The sequence below is a fragment of the Cuculus canorus genome, chromosome 9 (genome assembly GCF_017976375.1).
Source record: "Cuculus canorus isolate bCucCan1 chromosome 9, bCucCan1.pri, whole genome shotgun sequence".
NCBI classification, from domain to species: domain Eukaryota; kingdom Metazoa; phylum Chordata; class Aves; order Cuculiformes; family Cuculidae; genus Cuculus; species Cuculus canorus.
In genome coordinates, this window is record NC_071409.1 from 24,341,784 (window position 1) to 24,364,374 (window position 22,591).

Sequence of the window (22,591 nt, forward strand, 5' to 3'; positions counted from 1 at the left end):
CTGAAAAACAAATTTCCCAAGGTTTGTGTTTCAGCAGAATTGCTTTCACAACCTCCGACACTTCCAATTTTCAACATCTTTAACAAAAATAGGAGTACCTGAGCAGAGTCAGCAGGTCCCACGGACAGGTCCCACTGGTACTCTGGTGGTGTCTGACTCACTGGTGCCTTTGTTGTTCATGATGCAATTATAAATCTATTTGGGTTTACAAGTAAAGCATCCCGTGAAGAAGCAGCTCCATGACTGAGTGAAGAGCAAGCCCAGTCCCAAAACAGGAGCACGTTCTGAGGGTCTCCAAAATGCTCCCCTCTAACTTACCTCCCATGAGGTTTCTGTCCAAGTCAGAGCTGACAGCCTCAGGAGATGGAGTCTTTCAAGAGGGCGATTCTGGGGGCACAAGTAGGTCTGAAAGGTCCTGTGCCTGGAGTTCTCACCCCTGCCCTGCCACCACCAGCCTGGGAGCTCAGCCCCACCTCCTGCCCTGCCCGCAGCCCTTGCCCAAGCTGGGTCTCTGTGGTAGCTCCACCTCTGCTCAATGGACTTGGCCAGGCTGACCTGCACCTGCTTCATCACCTCTCCTTGTCTGACAGCTGCTGGGTTGTCCCCAGAAGCTGCCACTATCACCCGAGTGGCTTATCTGACAAAAAAAATAATGGAGTATCTGGTGGCACAGTAAGCAAAATCTCAGACTGGGTCTGTGCAGCCCATCACTGTTTCACCCCACCCACTCAGAGCTCTGCATTGACAAACCACCCCAAGAACAGACCTGCCTGATTCGAAGAGCAGTGTCTGCATGCGCAAAAAGACAATCGAGCCTTCTCTGGGCTTTTCATGCTCCAAAACAAACCATAGTTCCATGTATTAAGCAGTAAAATTAAATCATTGATTTTCCTCTGTAACAATTTCATAGAGAATTCCAGTATGTCTACTTGAAGCTAAAAATCCCACTCAATAAAGACACTTTTGTGATGAAATTCAAGAGACAACCATCTTTTGGACAAGATGTATTAATTCTTCAACTCCTTGCTAATTAGCACAGCTTGAAGACCTGCACACAGAGGAAGCTGCGTCCCTGCCAACGGCCAATCTACCGAGTGCACAGATTTGCCACATTTTCATGCTGAGTGATATGCACGCGACAACTACCGAGTCTTACTGACCTATACATAATTATTTGCATTTATACCACTACTCAACTGAATAATTGCAAAAAGTCTGATTCTAACCGAACAAATCACATTTTTACACGAGAAACAAGCAATTAAGTTACATGGGAGAACACATAAAATAGGAAAATAGTGGTTAGGGAAAACAGTATTTGAAATTGGCAGTTATTTTAATTACATGTATCGAAGATGTGCTCCTCTTGGAAAGATAGTATTGTTTCTTTTTTTACTTTTCTTGTCTTGAAATGTAGATAGCATTTCATTACATTGCTATGCAACGGACAAAGAAACATTATTGCATCAAAAATACGTGCAAGTTAAATATAAATGCATGAATTGCATCAGCTAAGATTTGGCCTCAGGGGTCCACCAGTAAACGATCATTTGATGGACTGAAAAGGTTTCCCACATGCTATGTATGTGTGTGTAGCTGTCAGAGCTGACTCAGTCGTCGTCTTATGGCTGCAGCAATTCTGCTCCTGGGCTCATTCAGTGAAGCTGCCCTTCCCCTTGGAGGATGTGGTGGGGTCAGAGCTGGCAAGCCCACGCTGCCGCTGCTGTTACGCTTACCGGACGTAGCTGCCTTAGCAGCTCGTGAAATACCAAACTGCCTGGAGAGATTGATTTCCTTCCCAGCACCGGGGCTTGTGCGGCTTTTCTGTCCGTAATCAGTGAGCAGGGCAGCAGAGGAGGTTAGGCTGCCCTGAGTCAGGGAACACGGCGATAAAGGGAAGTTTCCACTGAGTTTTTTTAGTTCCAGTACTTGTTCCCTGGCTTGAGTCAAAGCTGCAGTCAGCTCATAGCGTTCCTCACACTCTCTGCGCACCGTCTCCTGGAGAAGAGTGTTCTGCAAACAGAAACAAACACTGGCTTTACAAAATGCCATTAGTCAAAAAGCACGCCTCTTAAACTCCGGCTAAAGGGTACTGATGCAAACAAACCCTTCAATACTTCCTTGTATTTTGGTTCTCTGAAAGTCGCTCAGAGGACATACATCAGTATTTACACACCCTTCGTTCCCTCAGGAGACAGTGGAAAATATAAGGTTAGTTATCAGAAGCTACTTCTGATCTCCTGCCCTTCCTTCAAGTAGGGGGAAACCTGGGAATGCTGCTCTTGGAAAGGAAAAAGCAACCTACAGAGACTGAGTATTATTGCGCTGCTTTGTTATGATAAGATGCTCAAGAAATTATCCTTCTCTGTAGTTTCAATAATTGGGCACTGATTTCTTGTGACGGCATTCTTTACTGATTATTATTTCCCAAATAATTGGGATAAATGATTTTCGGTCTGGTGGTTTTCACAAACTTCGCAGTGTGGTGCCTGATACCTAAGCAGTAAGGGAGCGGTACTGGGCCTTGAGTAGACCACTGAGTTTCCCTGTTACAGAAGTTCTCATGTCAGTATATTATGCAGAACTTATTTGTGATGCTCATCTTCCCGATTTTCATCTGAAACAAAAAGTAAGTAAAACTCAAGGGACAAAATCACTAAATTGATTCATAAGAGTCAGAACTCCTGAAAGCACTCATACAAGCAGAAACACCCAATTGTCTAAGCAGGCAATTGTTGCTAATAGCAGGAGGTCCATGAGAATGGAAAGGAAGCAACCACCAAGGAAGTCTCCAACACCGAGCGCAGTGATCAAGCCAAACAGAGAACACCCTCAGTCATGCACAAGCTCATTGTCTGGACATAAACCTTTCCATGTAAGGCTCTTTAGGGCTAAAAGTATGAGCCATATGCCAGATCAGGTCAACCCTGAGGTGAAGACAAACATTTTCATTTGAAATTCTCTGTGTGATTATGGCAGTGGGCGTACACAGGGAAAAAGTGTGTATGAAAGATAATCTCAATGGCACTTTTTGATGTTTTGAAGAGTGGATACTGGTGTTGGTGAAGTCAGAGTTGCCAGGTAAGCTCTGTTTAGACAAGAAGAGGCTAGTAAACCTTCTATACATTTTTGCATGTGTTTCCCCAACAAAACTTCAAAAATGGAGAAATGAAAAGTGCTTTTTTGATCATTTTTTTTTAGATTTTAAAATTTTACTTTGGTCAAAGCATCTGCAGGGGATGTAGAGTGGAGACACAGAAGTTCTGCTCAGGCTGTCTAACCTCTGTGCTGACTGCAAGCAAAGGAGCTATTGGAGAAGGAACCTAACTATATGCAGAGGTGGAAGTGGGAGACACGTAAATATCCAAAACAACTTATTCTCCAAATACCTAATCCTGCAGACAACTTAATGAAAGGAAGTTAAACGCTACATTCCCTGCCATCAGATGGTCACTGATAGTCCATGAAATTATTTGGGAAGTGTTACCCTCAAATCTGAGAAAGTATTCTGGTGCAAAGTTTATCCTAAATCCAATTTTAACTTCCAACCACTCTTTCCTCCCCATTTCCTAATGTAAATCTAGTAGAGAAGGAACTCTGCTTGAGAGTGGGGAAAGCAGAACATAAGCAGAGCTGGTGGAATCTGACGACTGAGGATAACAATGTGTTCCCTACAATTCTAAAGTTTCTGACGAATGCTTGAAGACCGCGTCTCTTTCCAAGAGCCTTTTTCACAGGTACAGGACAGAACAAGTGCCAACATCATTCTAATTTCAGGAACATAGTGTTTCTGAATCTTTTTCAAGGAAGAAATAAATATCAACCCAAGCCCTAATTCATTTTGAAGAGTTTTGTTTTCACTGTTTACCAGTTTTTTTTTTCTGCCACTTCATTACTTTGGACATTCCAGTCTAATCTTATCTACAGTCCCTGACTTCACTGTTTCTACATTTCTCATAGAGCAGTCTCTCTCCTCCCTTCCCATTATATTCCAAACATTCAGCAAATGCTTGTGGTAAGGATATCTATCAGTCAAATTTCTCTTCACATCTGATTAATTCTTAAGCATTCCTATGTTCCAGAAAATGGCTTTACTGGTGGGAGGTGGGAGGCATCCCCTTTAGCACGGCAGGACGCACACACATACTCCCACACTACAAGATGCAATCTCTGCCCCAGAAGCCATTCAGAGCAGGACTGTGAACATTTTAGTTCCTACTGAGGGTATAAAGCTTTTTGTTACAAATTATTTCCAAAATAAGTAAGATTAATGGGAGGATTGCTGCTGTCCTGTTCAAAGAATGAGAAACATCCACGTCTTCTACTTAAAAAACATGAAGAACGCTTTATTGTTTACTCATGTTTATATAGTATTATGTGAGGCTGGAGACTAAGAAATATATGCCTTTCAGGACCTGAGAAACAATTATATTTTTAAAATAAAATAATACTTTAAGTGCTTGCTGAATTAAAATTTCACATATTTTTGATACACTGTATTTATGAAATTACGGTGGACTTATTTTACAGTATGGTTTCACGTCAGTGGTTTTTAAAGCAGTACATAATAGGGTCTGAAATATAGAAGCTTTGAGTGTTTTCAGAAATCACATGTCTCTAAGTGAAAATAGTAAGGCATTTCCTCAGTCATGTTCCTACCTCCTCCTGAACTCGACTCAAATTGTGAATCAGCTGTGTCCTCTCCTGGGTTAATTTTTCCAGTTCATCTGACTTGTGTTTAATTTCTTTCCTCATATTATCCAGAAATGATTCATTATTGTTCTTTTCCATCGTCAGCTGAAATTCAAGTTCAGTAATTAGTCTTTTAAGGCTCTGAATTTCTTTTTCCTTATCTTCATCTTTCTCTGCAAGTTTGATCTGGGCATCTTGTAGCTTCTTTTCAAGAATTTCGGTCTCCATTCTTAAGCTGCTGGTGGCACTGGATATTAATCCTGGTATCTGCATGTGATCAGACAAAAATTGCATTAGTCTACATTCAGTGGATGCCTTTAGACATGTAGAATTGTGTCAGACAAATGTTGACGGTAGGGGAAAAAGAAACACAATTGCAAACATACATGTCCTGAGAGACCAAAAAAACCCCCACTTTGAATCTACAAAATACCCTCAAAACGATATCAGAGAGCTGTAAATTAACCAAAACTCACTCGGAAGAGATTAATTAGCATATCCAAGATCAAACAGAGAAACAGAGATAAAAACGGGAAAACTTAACTTCCTCAAAGCAAGCCAGTATTTCTTCAGGGTTTCAAAATCGTAGTCAAATATTTGTAAAGTGAACTAAGACAAACTATTATTTTCATCTCTTTCAAACACTGTGTAACATCACAAATTTTAAATAACAACATAATTTCATCAAATTTCTTTGATTTTTCCAGAATTCCCAATAAGTGTTTCAAATCTTTTGAAAACTAAGGCTATATATACAACTGTGTGTGATTCAACCACAAATCAACACAGACAAAAATGCAGTTAACTGGCCACCGGGCCTTACCCCGTTGTGCTGAATTCATTTGTGAACGGAAGAAACTGTGCAGCTGCTTTTGTGACAACCTGTTATAGGCCAGAACAGCCCCAAAGCCTTTAAAAAACAATGTTGTCAGTTTAAAAATAATTAGTAACTACAGCCTATGGACATAGATGAACTCTGGGGTGAGAAAATGTGACAAATTAAGAACTGCTCCACCATTTAACTAAATGGAATAATTACTTATTAGCCTGTTCCATTAAAAATAACAAACTCTGAAGCTTCTACTAAGACTGGAAAAAAATATTTGTATTCTCTAGATAGAACCATAGAATATTTTGGGTTGGAAGGGATCTTAAAGATCATCTAGTCCCAACCCACCTGCCATGGGTAGGGACATCTCCCACTAGATACAGGACTACATACATAAATAAGATTTTTACTCCTTCTGACACTGTTTCTGAGAGGTTTACAACATTTACTGCCACAAAGCTTTTCTCCTGCATGTTACACACCTTCTTTTGGAGCTCTTCATGATCTCTCTGGTATTTTGTGATTAGTTCTTGCTGTTTTTGTCTTTCAATGTCCAGCTCCACCCTTGCTTCTTCCTTGACTTTAAGAATTGCTTCTTTGTGTCGTGCTTCACCTTTAGCCAGACCAATTTCCATCTAGGAAACAAGTGGGTTTGAACAATAAGTGATGTGAAATTTAGCAGACTGAGATTCAGAGCACTGAACAAACACAGAACAATTGCAACAGCTGGAGCCTGGCGAGGCAAAGCTCCCATTTCCTATTGGCTGATAGTGGCATGGATGGCTCCCGCTCTGCAGAGCACCAGTGCCGTGTCACAGCAGCAGTCCCTAGAAGACATCTCACAAGCCCCATGGTGTCTCAAGGGTCCTCAGATGTCTAAATTCAGGTAGCTGAACTTTGCATTAGATCACTACAAACCCACTAAATTACAAAATCATAGAATCATAGAATAGTTTGGGTTGGTAAGCACCTTAAAGCCCATCCAGTTCCACCCCCTGCCATGGGCAGGGACACCTCCCACTGGCTCAGGCTGCCCAAGGCCCATCCAAGCTGGCCTGGAACACCTCCAGGGATGGGGCAGCCACAGCCTCCCTGGGCAACCTGGGCCAGGGCCTCACCACCCTCATGGTGAAGAAATTCTTCCTAATGTCCAGTCTAAATCTGTCCCTCTCCAGTTTGTACCCGTTCCCCCTCATCCTATCACTACGAGCCTCTATGAATAGCCCCTCTCCAGCATTCCTGTAGGCCCTCTTCAGGTTCTGGAAGGTCGTTATAGGATCTCCTCCTATAACGAGCCCAGGATGAACAAGCCCAACTCTCTCAGCCTGTCTGCGTATGGGAGGTGCTCCAGCCCTCGGATCATCGTTGTAGCTTCCTCTGGACCCATTCCAACAGTTCCATCTCCTTCTTATGTTGAGGATTCTAGAACTGGACACAATACTCCAGATGAGGTCTCACAAGAGAGGAACAGAGGGGCAGAATCACTTCCCTTGACCTGCTGGCCACACTGCTTCGATGCAGCCCAAAATAATTAGCTGGTTCTTAAAACAGGTTATCACTTTGCTGGATGCATTTGCTCTGGAGGTAAAACTTGGCTTGTTATTATTTTCAAATGCAGCAAAATTCAGCCATAATTTCCTGAAAATAAAAGCCTGGATTCTGGAGGAAATGCTGAAGGCTGTATTTCAAATAATATCTTTCCTCAACCAGTATGCCAATATTACGCTTCTGCGGGCTGAATTCTAATGGACCTAATTGTAACACACTGAACGAATAGGAAAGGCACATTAAACATGCACAACGCTAGCCTAATTACTTCAAATTATTAAAAGCAGAAAAGCCCAGGATGAGCTTAATTACAATTATCTAATTTCATACACTAATTATAAGCAAAAATACAACAAATCCCCCTAACACTTTTTGGGGAAAAGATAAACTGGAAGTATTTTCAATGTTTTTTAAAATCAAAATATACCAAATTCTTTAGCTCAAAACTGGTGTATTTGTAAGACCCCCAAAGCAGACTACTATTACCATTATTATTATTACAGATGTATCTTCTACATTGTTATGCAGGAGTTAGGATTCTGATCATAGACAAATAAATCTATTAACTCTTTATATTATAGAAGCAGATCATATACCAGAGGCCACTTGATTACAAAAACTAAAAAACCAAAAGCGATAGAAAAAAAATGAGCTCATCTTGGAGATTATGCAAGCATTTTTCACATGATACACTTGACTGATAACCAGAACAGGACATAAAATGGCAGTGGATCTAAGGATAATGGCTACTAAAAGCTTTAAAACCACTTACATGCCCCTCATTAATTAATATTAAAAAAATCCACAAAACAAATGTTTACATAGATCTTAAAATTTTGCATAAAGAAAGATTTCTGTTGTTGCAGTAGAACAACTTGAAGTTTATCTGTATTTTAAATAGAAAACCGCAACACTTGCCACTGATGCAATAGTACAGTGACCCAAGAAAAAAGATAACTTTGTCGCTTGGTCACATTTCTGATTCTTTTGTCTGATGAGAACAATTTTAGAGCACTTGACATTCACTGCATTTTAATGGCTGTGATACCAAAGTGGTAATTGCTCTCTCTTACTGGTAGGAGTCTTTATCTTGTTTTAATGTCAGGTTGAACAACAGACTGTGATTATGCAGACAGTGTGACCTCATTCTAAAATTACATCCTACGGCAGAGAGGTTAAGAAGTTTTAAAAGAAATGCAATTGATCTTAATTGCTAGGAGTCCAAATTTTTCCCTGAGACTAAATAAAGCTTTCAGACACTTATCAAGTACGGAAACAAAAAAGAAGATGACAGTAATTTTAGTCAGCAATTATGTAAGTCTAAAATCAGAAAAGCCAGTTATTGTTCAACACCGTTTGCCATTTTTCTTTCACAGATGTGAAAAAGTTGCAGATTAAAACAGTTTACATGCTCACAGTTCTTTATGGCAAACAGCTTTTCCAATCCCACTGGAAGAGCCTGGCAGGTGGATTCTCCAAACCCAGTTAAGAGTGTTCATCTCGAAACTTCACAGCATTACCCAAAACCACATGAAAAAGCAGCCTGTCCTGTAGAGCAGAGCCAAAGGTCCTGATTCCCAAGATCACCGTTACGCAGTGAGGCTGCTCAAAGCCCAGTACAAACGAGGAGCTCAGCACCAGCACATCCCAAGCAGCTGTGCAATTAGTCAAGAAACCTATCCAGTTCGCACATCCAGTGGGCAAACACTGTTATTTTTTAAATCGGCCAAAAATATGTTTCCACAGAAGACCCCAAATGCAAGTAAACACTAAAAGATGATTAACAAATTACAACCTAACTTCATAGAATGTAATAAATCTCCATTAAAGACGCAGGAAGCTGTGGGAAACCCTTCTAACAAGAACACGCAGGTTAAAAGGAGTTTATGTCTGTGGAACAGATTCTCGCAGCGCGTGCAGCACCGGCTCTTCGGCAGCAGGGGTGCAGCTGCCCTGCCTCTGAGCTGGTTTTATCATGTTGCATCCCACACTAGGAACAGACCTAACCTCTTTCCCCCAATCAAGCCATTACCCCCTGAATTCGGGGTGTCCTCCCTGCTGTAACTTAACCATTCTCTTTTTTTTCCTTCATGCCATTATATAAAGGAAAAACAGGTACGTATAACAGAGCACGTGTGTACGGAAAGCGCATTAAATACATGCTTTCCTCCGCTTATCTACCAGATGTGTCGGGAAACAAATCCAGGCACTGCTGCACTCCTCCACGCAGAACTGTGGGTTGGGGTTTATAACCTTTGCACAGAGGACAGGTTGGGTGCTGTATGTTCACCTCCTTGAAGCTGGTGCAGGACAATAGCCTGTGAGAACGGCCTTCTCCTGCTGCCCCACCTCCGGCAGAGCACACAGGCAAACCACAGAGCACACAAGATCAGAGGTTCGGTTGGCGCAATCCTGCTTCTCACACTCAGGCTTTCAGGGGACTGCACTCCTATCACAAGCTCTTTCCAAATAACCTAAAACCTGGAAGAACGGATCAAACACGAACACCTGCCAAAGTCTGTAAACGCTCATACTAAATACCTTCTGCATTCAGTTCCAGCCTGTGCAGAGAGATCATCCATTAAAACCTCTCATTCAAAGAATACTACTGACATGTTTGCACTGGAGGAGACAGGCGTCGGGCTTACTGTACTCAGTCCTGACAGCTGACTACAACAAAAAAGAGAAACAGAGATGAAATTAAAAGGATGCCAATTGCACATCCAGTATTACCTTCTCCCTCCAGTTATCTTCATTCCGCATCTTCTGTCTTAGTGTTTCCTGCAGCTGCTCTGTTCTGTTCTGATGAGAAATCAGCATTAACTCCCTAGAAACCACAAAAACTCGTATGTAAATACGTGCTCTGCCCAGACTGCTGCTATGCCATTTTCTTGCAATTAAGCCCTTTGTGGCAAAGGCTTGTCTTTTCCTCTTTGTTTAGTATTTTGTGCAATAAGCCCAGCAATCCTGCCTGGAGCCCGGAGGCACAGCAGTAATCACTACATAGCATTTGCATAATGCCATCGTGACGTGCTTTATGAATTTTATGTTTTGAAGAAAACACTCCAGTTGGTCTTTCTTCCACACACAGATCTTTAAACTTCAAATATTTTTAATATTTCTCAGCTTAAATTTTGAAGAGCAGTGAAAAAGCATTATAATATTCAAACCAGAAAGTGTTGTATTTAATGAACGCAGAATATTACCATTTCTAATTAAAAAATTGTTATAGGTTTTGAATTAAAATCACCGAATGCTTTCTATTGTCAGAGATACTGTTTGTTACACGAGGCTTGTAGAGTAAAGCCCTGGAGAGTTTAAATTCTTGTAACTTAGATTATTAGCAATGTACCAGCTGCAACAATTCATGTATTTGGGGTTTAAGTAGAAGAAAATATTCTTAAATTAACACGTAACACCTTTTCATGCAAGTACTAAAGTGCAGGGAATATTCAAACCCTTTAAATATGAGAATAGCTTAATGCCTCTCGGTGTACACCACTCTCAAAAAATGCTTATCTTGTCCCAAAGCCACTTCTCTGAACACATTTTCCATCGCACACAAATCAAAGCAATGATGTACTGCCATGTCTTAAGCAGGGGACAGCACTTTCTATTTTGCCAATAAAAGACAAGCTCATTTATCAGTAACTGAAAAATTACTGGCGGGAAGCCGTCCATACACTTGACCGACTCCTTCACCAAATACTAGATTATATCCAATAACCTGGCATATTGCAATATTTATAGCATTGTTATGGTTTGCAATTTGCTAATAACATAAGTTACAAGAATTTAAACCCTCCAGGGCTCCTGCTCTACAAGGCTCACATAAAATATAGCAGCTCTAACAACTGCAATAAATGGGTGTTTTGATTAAGCTTGATCTGAAGCCCTGGACCGCAAAGCAAGGATATTTTTTCTCTTTTATTTTTTTTTAATAGTTTTTTTCTTTTTCATTCCAGTTTTCTCTATCCTGAAATAATTTTAAAAATCCATCCAATTCATTCCAAAGTTTCAGGATCTGAGCTCAGGGCTGAAGGCTTTTAGAGCGCTGCCCTAAAAGCAGGAGAGGAGAGAGGGCAGCAGTAGGGCAGGACTGTGCTGAGCACACAGAAAAGGCAGTGACTTCAGAGCACAAAGCTGGGACCAGCTGGTCTCTCCCAGTCTGCCCAGTGCCTCAGCCACATTCCATCTCTCCTCCCACATCCTAATCAACGCAAGTGCACCTCTGGTGCTTCACTGCATCTATCTGCCCTTTTGGTAACAGGGAGAGAGGCTGAGGATCTGGCAGAGGAGGAATGTTTTATTTTGAATAGATGTCCAAAAAGACAATCTAGGTCAAACATATGGTCACAGGAGATTACCCGTGGTGACTCAGCTTCCATTACCTCTCTTGTTTCAACATCACCACCTCTTCCTCTGTTTGTCTAAGGAGAGCTTTAAGCGCTTCCAGCTCGCTTTCTGATCGACCAGTTCTTCGTTTTAGGTTGTCTTCTTTCCTTTCTTTCTCAGCCACTTCTTCCTGTAAGTGTTTGCATACTTGTTGGCAAATTTGAAGAGATTCCTCCTTTTCCTTGAGCTCTTTTGTGAGTCTACAAAAGAAAGAAAAAAGTATCAGCGTCATAGTAACTATGTTGTTACTTACATCCAGGAACTAAACAGACAAAATAGCAGACAAAAACCTATGTATTCTTTAAGAAGTTAAATTAAGTGACTTGGACACAAAAATAGAAAAATTCTTGTACAAAACCCACATTAAGTGGTAAAATTTTTGCTCTTGCTGCTCAGAAATGTAAATGCTATGTTATGAAATATAATTTCAGCATTCACCTTGACTCAGTAATTCCATTTTCGTATTGCATCTTTTTCAGTTCATTTTGACAGACTTCAAGTTCCGCTGATTTCACCCTAGGAAAAGATCAAAAAGAAGTATATTGTCCAAAGAACCGATAGCCTTCACTCATGCAGTAACCTGAACATCATCTATTGATGTATTATCTAACTTGCATTTTTTGTTTCACTGAAAAGGCAGACAACAAAAAGTTCTTTCAATTCTGGCTCATATTTCTAACTAATTGCAAGTTACACTTCTCAGCCCAACCCAGTTTAAGGCGGTAAAAAGAAAGTGAGATATTGCAACACTGATGAAAGTTTGAAGTAAGATACGAATAAAAATCAACAAATAACAATTTAGTAGGTAAGAGGGATGGAAACTTCACAGGTTTCTTGTCATTATGTCATCATTTCACCAATTAATATCCATGGTTAACCTTCATATTTACATTTAAACAGATATAGAATATGTTATTTTATTAAATTGTATCTATATTTCATCAAATTTTCATATTACATTTGGAAACACTTTAGTGTTTATTTAACTGTGTTCATGAAAGCTTTTTTTCACGCTCAATACTTGTATTATCATTAAAATACTTAGTTGCTAAGCATTCCAAATATTTGCAACTTCATTATGAATATACACCCTCTGAATACAGGAACCGAAACCAGAAAGTACAGATCATGAAGTGGAACCAACTGCCCAGGGAGAGTGCGGAGTCTCCTTCTCCAGAGAGATCCAAACCTTGCCTGAACACGCTCCTGTGCAGCTGCTCGAGGTGACCCTGCTTTAGCAGAAAGGTTGGACTGGATGAGGCCCAGAGGGCCCCTCCAAACCCAACCACTCTGGAATTCTGTGATAAAACAATGAATTCTTGTTTAAATTTCAGCAAAACACACAAAAAGATGGATGATAGCTGGTCTCAAGATTGGCAGTACTAGTTCGTTACGCTTGATATTTGAAAAGTAATTTTTGTTTTCAGCAGTGAATTATAGAATCATAGAATAGTTTGGGTCGGAAGGGACCTTAAGGATCACCTAATTCCAACCCCCCTGCCATGGGCAGGGACACCTCTCACTACAGCAAACTATAAAGCAATATAACGTACTGCCGTTTCCGAATGATTGTCTAGGCTATACGCAAGCAACGAGGCTTTAAAATCTAGGAAAGCATTCAGATCCTGGATTGCACAGCTCTTAGAGGTGACAACACAGGTCCCACTAAGCACCACTGCATCTGAACGGGACCACCCAGGAGGTCGCCTGGCCCAATTTTGGGTGCCCAACACAGCCCCCACAAAAGGTAACGGAAGACAGGCAGGGCATAGGGAATGTGGGGACTGCTGCACGGCCCTTGCTTGGTCATTGAAACATGAACCCAAGAGAACAAGTGTGCAATAGCACAACAAAAGAGAAGAAAAGGTGCATCTTCTTATTTCCTCAGATTTGGACAGAGGACTCATTTCTGCCCCCGGCTTTATCCACAGGCTGCAGCAGCAGGGACACTGGAAAGCGGGACCAGGCATTGCTGCGTTCACCACTTCTTTCAGGGGAGGTAGACATGGAGTGAGGAGACATTCGCTCTGTGTTAGTCAGTAAGGACTTCAGTTAGTTCAAACAAGTATTTGATGACATTCTTTATTTTCCTCTATTAATTTAGGTTTTCTATATACTCTTAGTTGAAACCATAGGCACAGTAAAATTACAACCCACAACAACACATTAGTGCGTGGGGGAAAGTCACAGCAAATTTACATAAATAAAATAAAACGAGAAATCATAGTCACTGATTAAATACTAAAGTTTCTGACTAGTTTTATGACACCTTTCCTTCCATCCCAAAACTACGAGGTAAAATACTACTTTCCACACACCTTTTTAGTCCAGAAGGGATGTGGATTTCACAAAATTTAGTGTACGCCCGTGTGTTAAATGAAGTGTCAGAGTGAGCTGACTTAGCCCTCCTCTTTGCAGAACCATGGAACACAGCTGGAGGAAGGAAGCCCTGCTTCCACAGACAGACACTGTCAGGTGGAAATACAGACTGTTTAATATGAAGGTAAAATATCTTCTCTTTTGGTCATAACCTTCTCAAACCACCCTGACAAGCAGCCCTCTCTGAAAAGGAAGTATTCTGTTACAGCTCTACGCGCATGGCAAAACAATCAGGCAAACAGAAACCTTACATTGACAGCTTTTTGTAGTAGTCCATTTCAGCTGTTACTTTCTGCAGCTTCAGTCCAATTGTCTCTACTTGATTTGTTAAATCTGTAAAACAAAAATAGGAGTTTAATGTCTGCGTTTACACTAAAATAATTAACTTTTATACACGCTGTGTTCTATTTGCATCTCAGACACGTAGCTCCTCACTCCCACCTCAAAGAGGCAGAGCAGTGCACCGCAGCACTGCCGCTGAGAAACACAAAGAGGGCATCTGGGAAAAGCAGTTTTACGATTTGTAATATTTGAATTGATTTCTCACTGCTTACAAAGCATGGAAGGCAGCTGCTTGTATTTTCTTAAGAATAACAAATTACTTTCCTTGAAAACGTTGGAATGTTGTTGCACCGCTGTACACTTCAGTTCAGAACAGCCCTGCGGTCTCTGTCCATACCCTAGAGACCGGTTTCAGAGCAAGAAGCTCTTACTTTGTTGGTTTTCTTGGTTTCTTTTATCCAACCAGGAAACAATCAACTAAATTGAACTATGAACTAATCATAGAATAGTTTGGGTTGGAAGAGGCCTTAAAGCCCATCCAGTTCCAACGCCCCTGCCATGGGCAGGGACACCTCCCAGTGGCTCAGGCTGCCCAAGGCCCATCCAACCTGGCCTGGAACCCCTCCAGGGATGGGGCAGCCACAGCTTCCCTGGGCAACCTGGGCCAGGGCCTCACCACCCTCATGGTGAAGAAATTCCTCCTTATATCCAGTCTAAATCTGCCAGTTTATAGCCACTGCCCACAGTCCTATCACTACAAGAAATCTCATCTAGAGATTTGTGCGTGACATTAACATGACCCATTTTATTAAAACAACCACCCATAGTCATAACGTCAAGATTTGAAGTCCTATAAACTGATGTAATGGCACGTGTCTTAATGTGATTCTTATCTGAGTGAACATATTTAGCTATGCAGCAGGCACAAGGAGAGCCAGCTTTCAAGAAAACATAAGAATGAGTTCAAATCAAAGTTGCCTCTACAGAAAAGGCAACATCACAAACCATATGGGAAAAAAATGTACGGTAGAACATTGCAACAAATCCAGAAGTAGGAGAAACTCCAAGGTCTTCCCTCAACAAGAGGAGCTGACTTCCTCTCTGAAGGTGAGCAGCTACAGAGTTAACTTCTCCATCTTCAAAGCTCTCTGACATATCCTCCAAAAAGCCAAATTTAACTGCAATTCCTGTTCTTAAATTTATCATTTCTGACATCAGAATTCACTGTGGTTTTGTAACTTTTCCTATGTGCCTATTTCAGTCACTTCCACCAACTGTCATGATGATGGATAATCCCAGAGTGGGATTTCCTGCCAATAATCCCCCATGTCATGTTGTTATCTTGCTAATCCTACCTGCAAGATTCCTATATTTTCAATAAAGGGAGAAGGAAAGCTGCACCTTATTTCAGGGAGAGAATTATATAGGGTACAGTACACCCTACTTGGCAGACAAATCGCCAAACTATCAGCATTTATAAAGAGCTTTTTAAAGAGAAAATTAAAATTTCTTAGGGCTTAGTCAAAAGTTCTTAGTGCTTCTATAATGAACAGTGGAGGTTCATTATAGAAGCACTTTCTACACTCCTTGCCACCGAAGACAAAACAAATAAAATCTATTTTTGTATATTATACCATTGTCATTGCATTTATACAGTGCAGACACAAAAATACCAATGCCGTCCTGCATTTGTGTCTGCAATTTTTAGCAGCCATTTCCAAGTCACTCATCTTTTAAACTGAAACAGCTTCTGCTCTGATTCACAACAGTCCACGTGCCTAAATGAGCAAATAGAAGAGTATAAGTAGTTATTCAAGGAAAAAATGCTTTTCAATAAATGAGAATGTGCTGTTCACTATGAGCCCTGACTGACAGAAGTGAACAGACCTGGACATTCTATAGTAGATCCTTCATTTGTTTAGCAGGCAGGGGATGCCGACAGCACTCTTTGCTGTGCACAATGCGCTGCCTCAGACTGATGTCACCCAAGCTTATATTTTTGTATCCTTGAAACAGTTCAACCCTACACCACGGAATATGAAACATCACAGAAAATGCAATCTTTTTGAAGAGGTTGAAAAAAACCCATCAGTATTGCTGGAAAAACATATATAAAATAATACATAGAGTAAGAAATCAAGCGTTCCAGGAGAATCAGCAATTAGAAGGAAGGTCTAAAATTACTTACTTCCAGTCTTATTTTATCCAATGCTTCTGCATTAACTCATAAAACATTAACTTTGCCAAATTATATTGAAAATTGCTAAAATGGCAATTCTCATGGAATTTTTCATGTCCCAGATTTGGAAATCAGAGTCCATAATGATACAATTATGCAAGTAATTAATCTCATCTAGAAACATGGGTGAAAGCACTCTGAGAAAAACTCAGACTGAAATATATTCCAATGGGAAAACAGCCCCTTTCAGCACAGCCAGAGCCTGGCAAGAAGCACAGCAACCCCTCTCCAGCCTGGAGAGCAGATTTGTCCTTTTGTCCCCTCAAAGGCTCTGCTTCACCATTTGCATTGGGTATTCTCTTAGCCACTTAGCCCTGTCCACAGCTACCTGACAGGACGTTGTAGCGAGGTGGCTGTTGGTCTCTTCTCCCAAGTGACAGGATGAGAGGGAGTCACCTCAACTTACACCAGGGAAGATTTAGCTTACACATAAGGAAAAATTTCTCCACTGAAAGGGTTCTCAGGCCCTGGTAGATGCTGTCCAGGGAGGCGGTTGAGTCCCCATCCCTGGAGGTGTATAAAAGACGGGTGGATGAAGTGCTCAGGGACGGTTTAGTAGTGGACAGGGATGGTTGGATTCGATCTCAAAGGTCTTTTCCAACCAAGCGAATCTATTATTTCAGGGACTATTATATCAGAAGTAGTCTATTTTCTTCTGTCGCTTTCCAGGTCTTCAACAGTATCGACTTTCCATCCACCAAATTACACGTTTCTTTTACACCAAAATAGAGCAGGTGATGGCTTATAAATAAGTCACCACTGTGGTGAAGGAACACAGCAGTGAATGGAGCAGCCAAACGTATGCGAAAATTCACTTAATTTTGAAAATGTAATGTAAATTTGCTCCCATTGCTTTACTCCAATGGAGTACAGGACTTTTAGTCCCTGTTTAAGAATTTTGCCTATCATAGCATGACTGATTGTCCTAAAAAAAAATATAAATAAAAAATCAGAATCAGAAAAGTACACTATTTAAATAAAAATACGTCCTTAATCACTGGCCAGACAAATCCATGAGCATACCTTAATTTTTGCTTATTTTATGGATGCACCAGCACATCTGCGATAAAAAGCAACAGAGCACAACCCCCAAAACCATCCTCACCGATGCTACTAAAGAAAGTTTCTCAGAAACTTTTTTTAAAGCAAAAGGACAAATTCGATGCCAGACACTGGAATTTAGACAAAAGAAGTCTCAGGAACCCATAGAGACTGATCCTCTACATCACATAGGAAGAAGATACTTCCGACTTTGCGGTAAGGGTTGTTTTCCCATGACAATATCGAAAAGAAATGGAAAGTGAAAAGGTTTGGCAACAGTTAAATTAAGCCTCGTACATAAATCAAGCTACAGTCTGGCAAAAGTTAAGTTACACTTCCTTCGCACTCCGTTCCAAGTGATGTTCATTCCCTAGCAGACCAGTCCCTGCCCTGTTTCCCAGAGGCAAAGGGTAGGTTCTGCACAGAGACGCTTGAGAGAACAGCAAGGATCCGTGCTGTGCCACTCGTGTGGGCATGTAGTCGGTGGAGGGAGAGCCAAGACCTCTCAGGAAGCATGTACCGATGCTATCACAAACACTGGTCTTAGCAGCAACAGCCACAGGCTACGCTCCCACCACGAACCACAGTGCAGTGCAGCAACAGCCGAGGCAGGAGAGGCTTGAGGGGAAGAAGAAACAGCCACTTCTGCAGAGGCACTCCTCCAAACATCACCTCCCCGACTGTGCTTGGCAGCAGTAACCCTATTTGATAGCACAATTTCACTGCAAACTCTTGAGTTAAACATTTTTTCATCTGCTCTCCCCGTTGCTCCTTACTCTCAATGACTGCCAGCTTTCCTGCGCGGCGAGTTAAGCAATTAGCAGCTTTGAAGGCATTAGAAAGGAATTTACCTGAATAAATCATATCGTTTCAGATTCTACAGTTATTCAGTATTCCTCATAGCGCCACTTCTAAGCTGGATATGACCAAGGACCAGAAAGGACTGAAGATTGCTGACCTCAACTGCTAGAGGGGAAAAAAAGGAGATGGAGACAGGTACCTTCTCTTTTCCTACTAAGATTAGGGGACATTCCCAACTCTCCATGGCTGCACCTCTGTTCTAATGCACCACACGCTGACTACGTGGGGAACATTTCACTGTCAGCTGCGGGAATAAGTTCTTCAACTTTCCCAGATGAATTATTTTTTCTTACTTGCAGCTGAGGGGTTTCCCCAGACTGTTTCCCTTCTCCCTGCAGCAAACCATAAGTGAAGAAGATGCAGTCCCTGAAGAACTGCTTTGGTTTGGTTTCAGTCACTCACAGCCAAACTGGAGAGCATTTTTAATGCTGAAACTACTATTTTAACAAAGAAAAAGCCTTAATGCTCTCTTTTATAACAACTTTTAATAATAACTTTTACTAAATAAAGGGTAGCCTACATTTCCCCTATCGCTCTGCTGTTTTCCCTGCGATACCAGTTCCTGAGGTGCTTTGGTTTTGTGCTCCTCACACTGACGGAAGGCATTCCGATGCTGTTCCACAGGGCTACAGTGAACGGTGCCCAAAGTTTGCTGGTAGCACATATCACAATAAATTGTGAGGGCAGTTTAACCGCTCTTCAAACCCACTGCGAACCAGTAGTTTATAACCTTTCAGTACCCTCTCACTGTTTCAGTTTTGTGCCTGGAAAGCTAACCACGTTTTCCCCCGAGTTCCCTGGGAAAGAGCCACTAAGCATCCAGGCTTGCTGTTGAACAGAACCCATAGAGATAAATCACCGAGAACTTACAACTATTTAAAACCCATGTGACAGTGTTCTTGCCAAGCCTTCCTCTCAGCTGTTTTCAAGCCTTCTCTGACAAACTCCCATTGTAATCAAAGCCATGCAGTCACTGTTATCTTTGTCCTGTTATCTGCGTCAAAAAAATGCACAACAGGCGCCAGGCCAAGCTGCTCAGAACTGGCATCTGCACCTTCTCTACGAACGGGAAGCCGTGGCCAAGTACACAGAGGACAGATTAGACCACCTGCAGCTGCTTTCACTTACTTTAGTTTCTTCGACTGGGCATTCTTCAGTAAGGTATTGTTCTGTACTCTTTTCCAAAGCTAAATAATTCAAGTTTAATTTCCTGTCATTCATCCTGACATCGCCTCACGAAGTAAACGGCTCTGAATGCCTACAGAAAAAGGAGACACTTTGGCTTCACACACCAAGCAGATGTTAGACTGAACATGTGGGAACAATCTCCAATTGACAACAGCAAGTTCTACTGCAATGTGACTGCTTTGTTAAAACAGATTAAGACCAAATTGCTGTAGATCAACAAAGCAAAAAGGAGAGCCCTTTGCCTTTCTTCTCATGAGGACAGCTGCAACAGAGCAGCTTTTCCCAAAGTTTTTTCCCTTTTTGACAACTTTTTAGAAATTGTTATTACAGAAGATCTCTGGCAATTATTAATAACTGCAGTCTTTTTCCCTCTTCTTAGATGTGGGAATATGGACACAAATTCTGGAGTAAGGAAAAAGGAGAGGGAACATGCTTAGTTTGGTTCTAGTACTTTGTGTGGTCTTTTTCAGCTCTGTTTCTTCTTTTATTCACTTTGCTTTGAGAAGTTTTCATACTGACTGAGCATCGGACAGGAGGTTTTGATGAGGGAATAGATGGATTCAATTATATGACTGGTTTCTGCAAGTCTTCTCTAGCAAGAATTCCCACCAAAGTCAACGGGACTTGGTTAGCAGAAAGTCTGAGGGATCAGACCAACACCCGCAGAGACTAAATAATATAGATTTCAATCAAGTTTGAAAAATACAGTAAAAATGTAGAAGCTAATAAAGGGAATGGTAATACAACTGGAAACTTACACTGAAAACTTGCTAAATAAAGAAAAACATATTCAAACGCTTGTGTAAAAGCACTATCCGGTAATGAAAACAAAGCTTATTGCAAAATATGCAAACCCAATAAAAAGCACTCACATTTGGCAATACTGATGCTTTAAAGAAGTACCACATCATAAAGAATCTTCAGTCCAAATCCATCTCAATATCAGTCATGTTTAATTTTACTTATCTTTATGATTCACAATCTATCTTACCACAGTCATAAACTAGCTCTGCATTCAGATAGGGACAAAAGGTGGATAAGGTAGAGGCTGCCACCCCTACACCTTGGTGTCCAAGCAGCATCATGTTCTTCCGTAAAGTGACATTCTGTTGTGGTAAGAGCAGACACTGAGGGAAAGGTGGGGGGAGTTGGGGGGCATAGTACAGAACATGCAGAAGGAAAAGACGTGAGGAACCAAATGAAAAAGAACCAAAGTTGGTGACTGTTTCCTCTTATTCAGGCAAACTCCTACAGATGCAGCCCATAGCATCTGCAAAACTCTGAGCAGTCCGCCCAGAAATGGCTTTCAGGAATTTAACCACCCAGATTGCATCCTTTCCAGCTGCTTGGCCAACTGCACGGTGCAGAGTGAACGTTCCAGCTCCTCCTTTGGAAACAGCAACAACTGGTAAAGCTTTCAGTGAGAGAAAAGCACTGTGAAGTATAGTCACGTTGGGTAAGCAGCCACTCTGAAAGCCACCAGTCCCGCAGCTAATTCATAACAGATTCACAGTGACATCAGTTCAGAAGCACGCGTGATAGAACTCTGTCATTTTTTACTTTTTCTGCAAAGCCTGCCAAAAATCTGTAATACTTTCTGAAAATGCTGGTCTCATCTAAATAGAAGCTCAGTATTTTATACCCATGTAAGGAAAGGAAGGCTATTTGGTAGTAGTTAAGACTTTCTAGAGAGGTTAATAATGCACAGCTTGAATAGCTATTGCCACTGAAGACACATTGGTCCTCGACACCCTTTTGCCTCAGCAGCACCAGCTCAGCTGCTGGCAGACAGAAACTCAACAACACTGCTCTGTTTAGGTCAATGCCAGTCACAGTATGAATCTGTTCTGTAATACTAAGTCTCTGGTCTAAAATGACTGTGCTACGTAAGAATAAATGCACGTCTTGTAAAGTTTATCTGCTTCCAATTTCAGAAATACAGTCCATTTCTTACTACCTGCCGGGGGACTGGAAACAAGTGGATTTCCTACTTCTAACCACATCACTACAGCACACAGAAAACAGCACAGGGAGAGAGTAGTTTCATTTTCCCTTCATCTAAGCATGATTTGTGTAACAACTGGCAGATCGTTTGGTTTAAACAAGACAAGTTCTGACTCACCATCCCGGTCACTGATGAGAATGAGCAGCTGGGGCAGTCCCGTTCACGCGCCCTCCGAGAAGCAGAAAGGCTGTGTAGGCTGCACGTGCTGCCTTTCAGTTGAGCTGACTAGAAATACCCAGCCACACATGCCAGCAGAATTATTTGCAGAAGAATCATAGATTAAAACAATTTTTTATTTTATCAAGCTTTATGAAATTCTCATTATGATTTGGCTGGGTACAGATTCACAGAGAGGATGGCTGGAAGGTACCTCTGGGGATTGCACAGCTCACCCTTCCACCCAGACCAGTGCTGCTGACAAAACCAGACCAGGTTGTCTTTGTTTTCATTCAGCTGAGTCTGGCAGGCTCCCAAGGCTCAAGACTCCCCCAGCCCTCCAGGCAGCCTCTGTGGGTGCTGCATCCACCACCCTCTGCTGAAAAAGCTCTTCCAAGCATTCATCCTGTTCCAAGCTCCCAGTCTCCAAAGCTGTGGCTCGTGTTCCCTGCCTTACCACCTGTCACTCTTCAGAAGAGTTTGGATCCACCACCTTCCTACTTCCCCTCCAGGCACTTCCAGAACACTGTTGGGTCCTCTCTGAGCCAGCCAGGACCAACCTGGTTCTTACCATGATACAGTTTCCTTTGTCCAATTAATTTCATTTTAGGATCAATCTTTTACAGAGATTTAGTTCATATATAGGTGAACACAAACACTCTGTGAGACACTCCCTATAGCACCTCAGATCAAGATAATCTTTTGTCATGCCAGTGGACTGAACAAAACCTCCTCGAGGCTGGTGGGTGTGAGAAATGTCCTTCAATCAGGAAACCGTGAACAGCAGTTAAGCTCTTCCAAGCGTGGAAGGGACTGGCTGAACTGAAACTCAAATGCAGGAGCCACAGAACTGCCACAAGGTAACTGAAGCAGAAGGGGAACAGGGCAAGCACAGCCCAGCAACATCACAGGCAAAAAAGGAACAGAGAATCCAAGAGGATTCTATCCAAGCCCATCCACTTCCACCCTCCTCCCA

The 22,591-nt window shown here is 41.7% G+C and overlaps 1 protein-coding gene across 4 annotated transcripts in view; it reads right to left on the reverse strand.

Annotated features, from left to right (window-relative positions):
- Positions 1–748: 748 nt before the first annotated feature.
- The window catches only part of LEKR1 (leucine, glutamate and lysine rich 1), a 57,462-nt gene continuing 35,619 nt past the window's right edge, over positions 749–22,591 (reverse strand). For 3 of the 4 annotated variants that reach the window (XM_009559736.2, XM_054074975.1, XM_054074976.1), the window contains 7 exons: positions 14,095–14,176; positions 11,903–11,980; positions 11,461–11,664; positions 9,803–9,896; positions 6,004–6,156; positions 4,660–4,959; positions 749–2,013 (listed from right to left, as the gene is read on the reverse strand). In XM_009559736.2, the coding sequence (XP_009558031.2) occupies positions 1,600–2,013; positions 4,660–4,959; positions 6,004–6,156; positions 9,803–9,896; positions 11,461–11,664; positions 11,903–11,980; positions 14,095–14,176 (1,325 nt within the window). In that variant the 3' untranslated portion in view covers positions 749–1,599. The remainder of the gene's footprint in view (positions 2,014–4,659; positions 4,960–6,003; positions 6,157–9,802; positions 9,897–11,460; positions 11,665–11,902; positions 11,981–14,094; positions 14,177–22,591) is intronic. The other variant, XM_054074974.1, reaches the window with a different exon arrangement.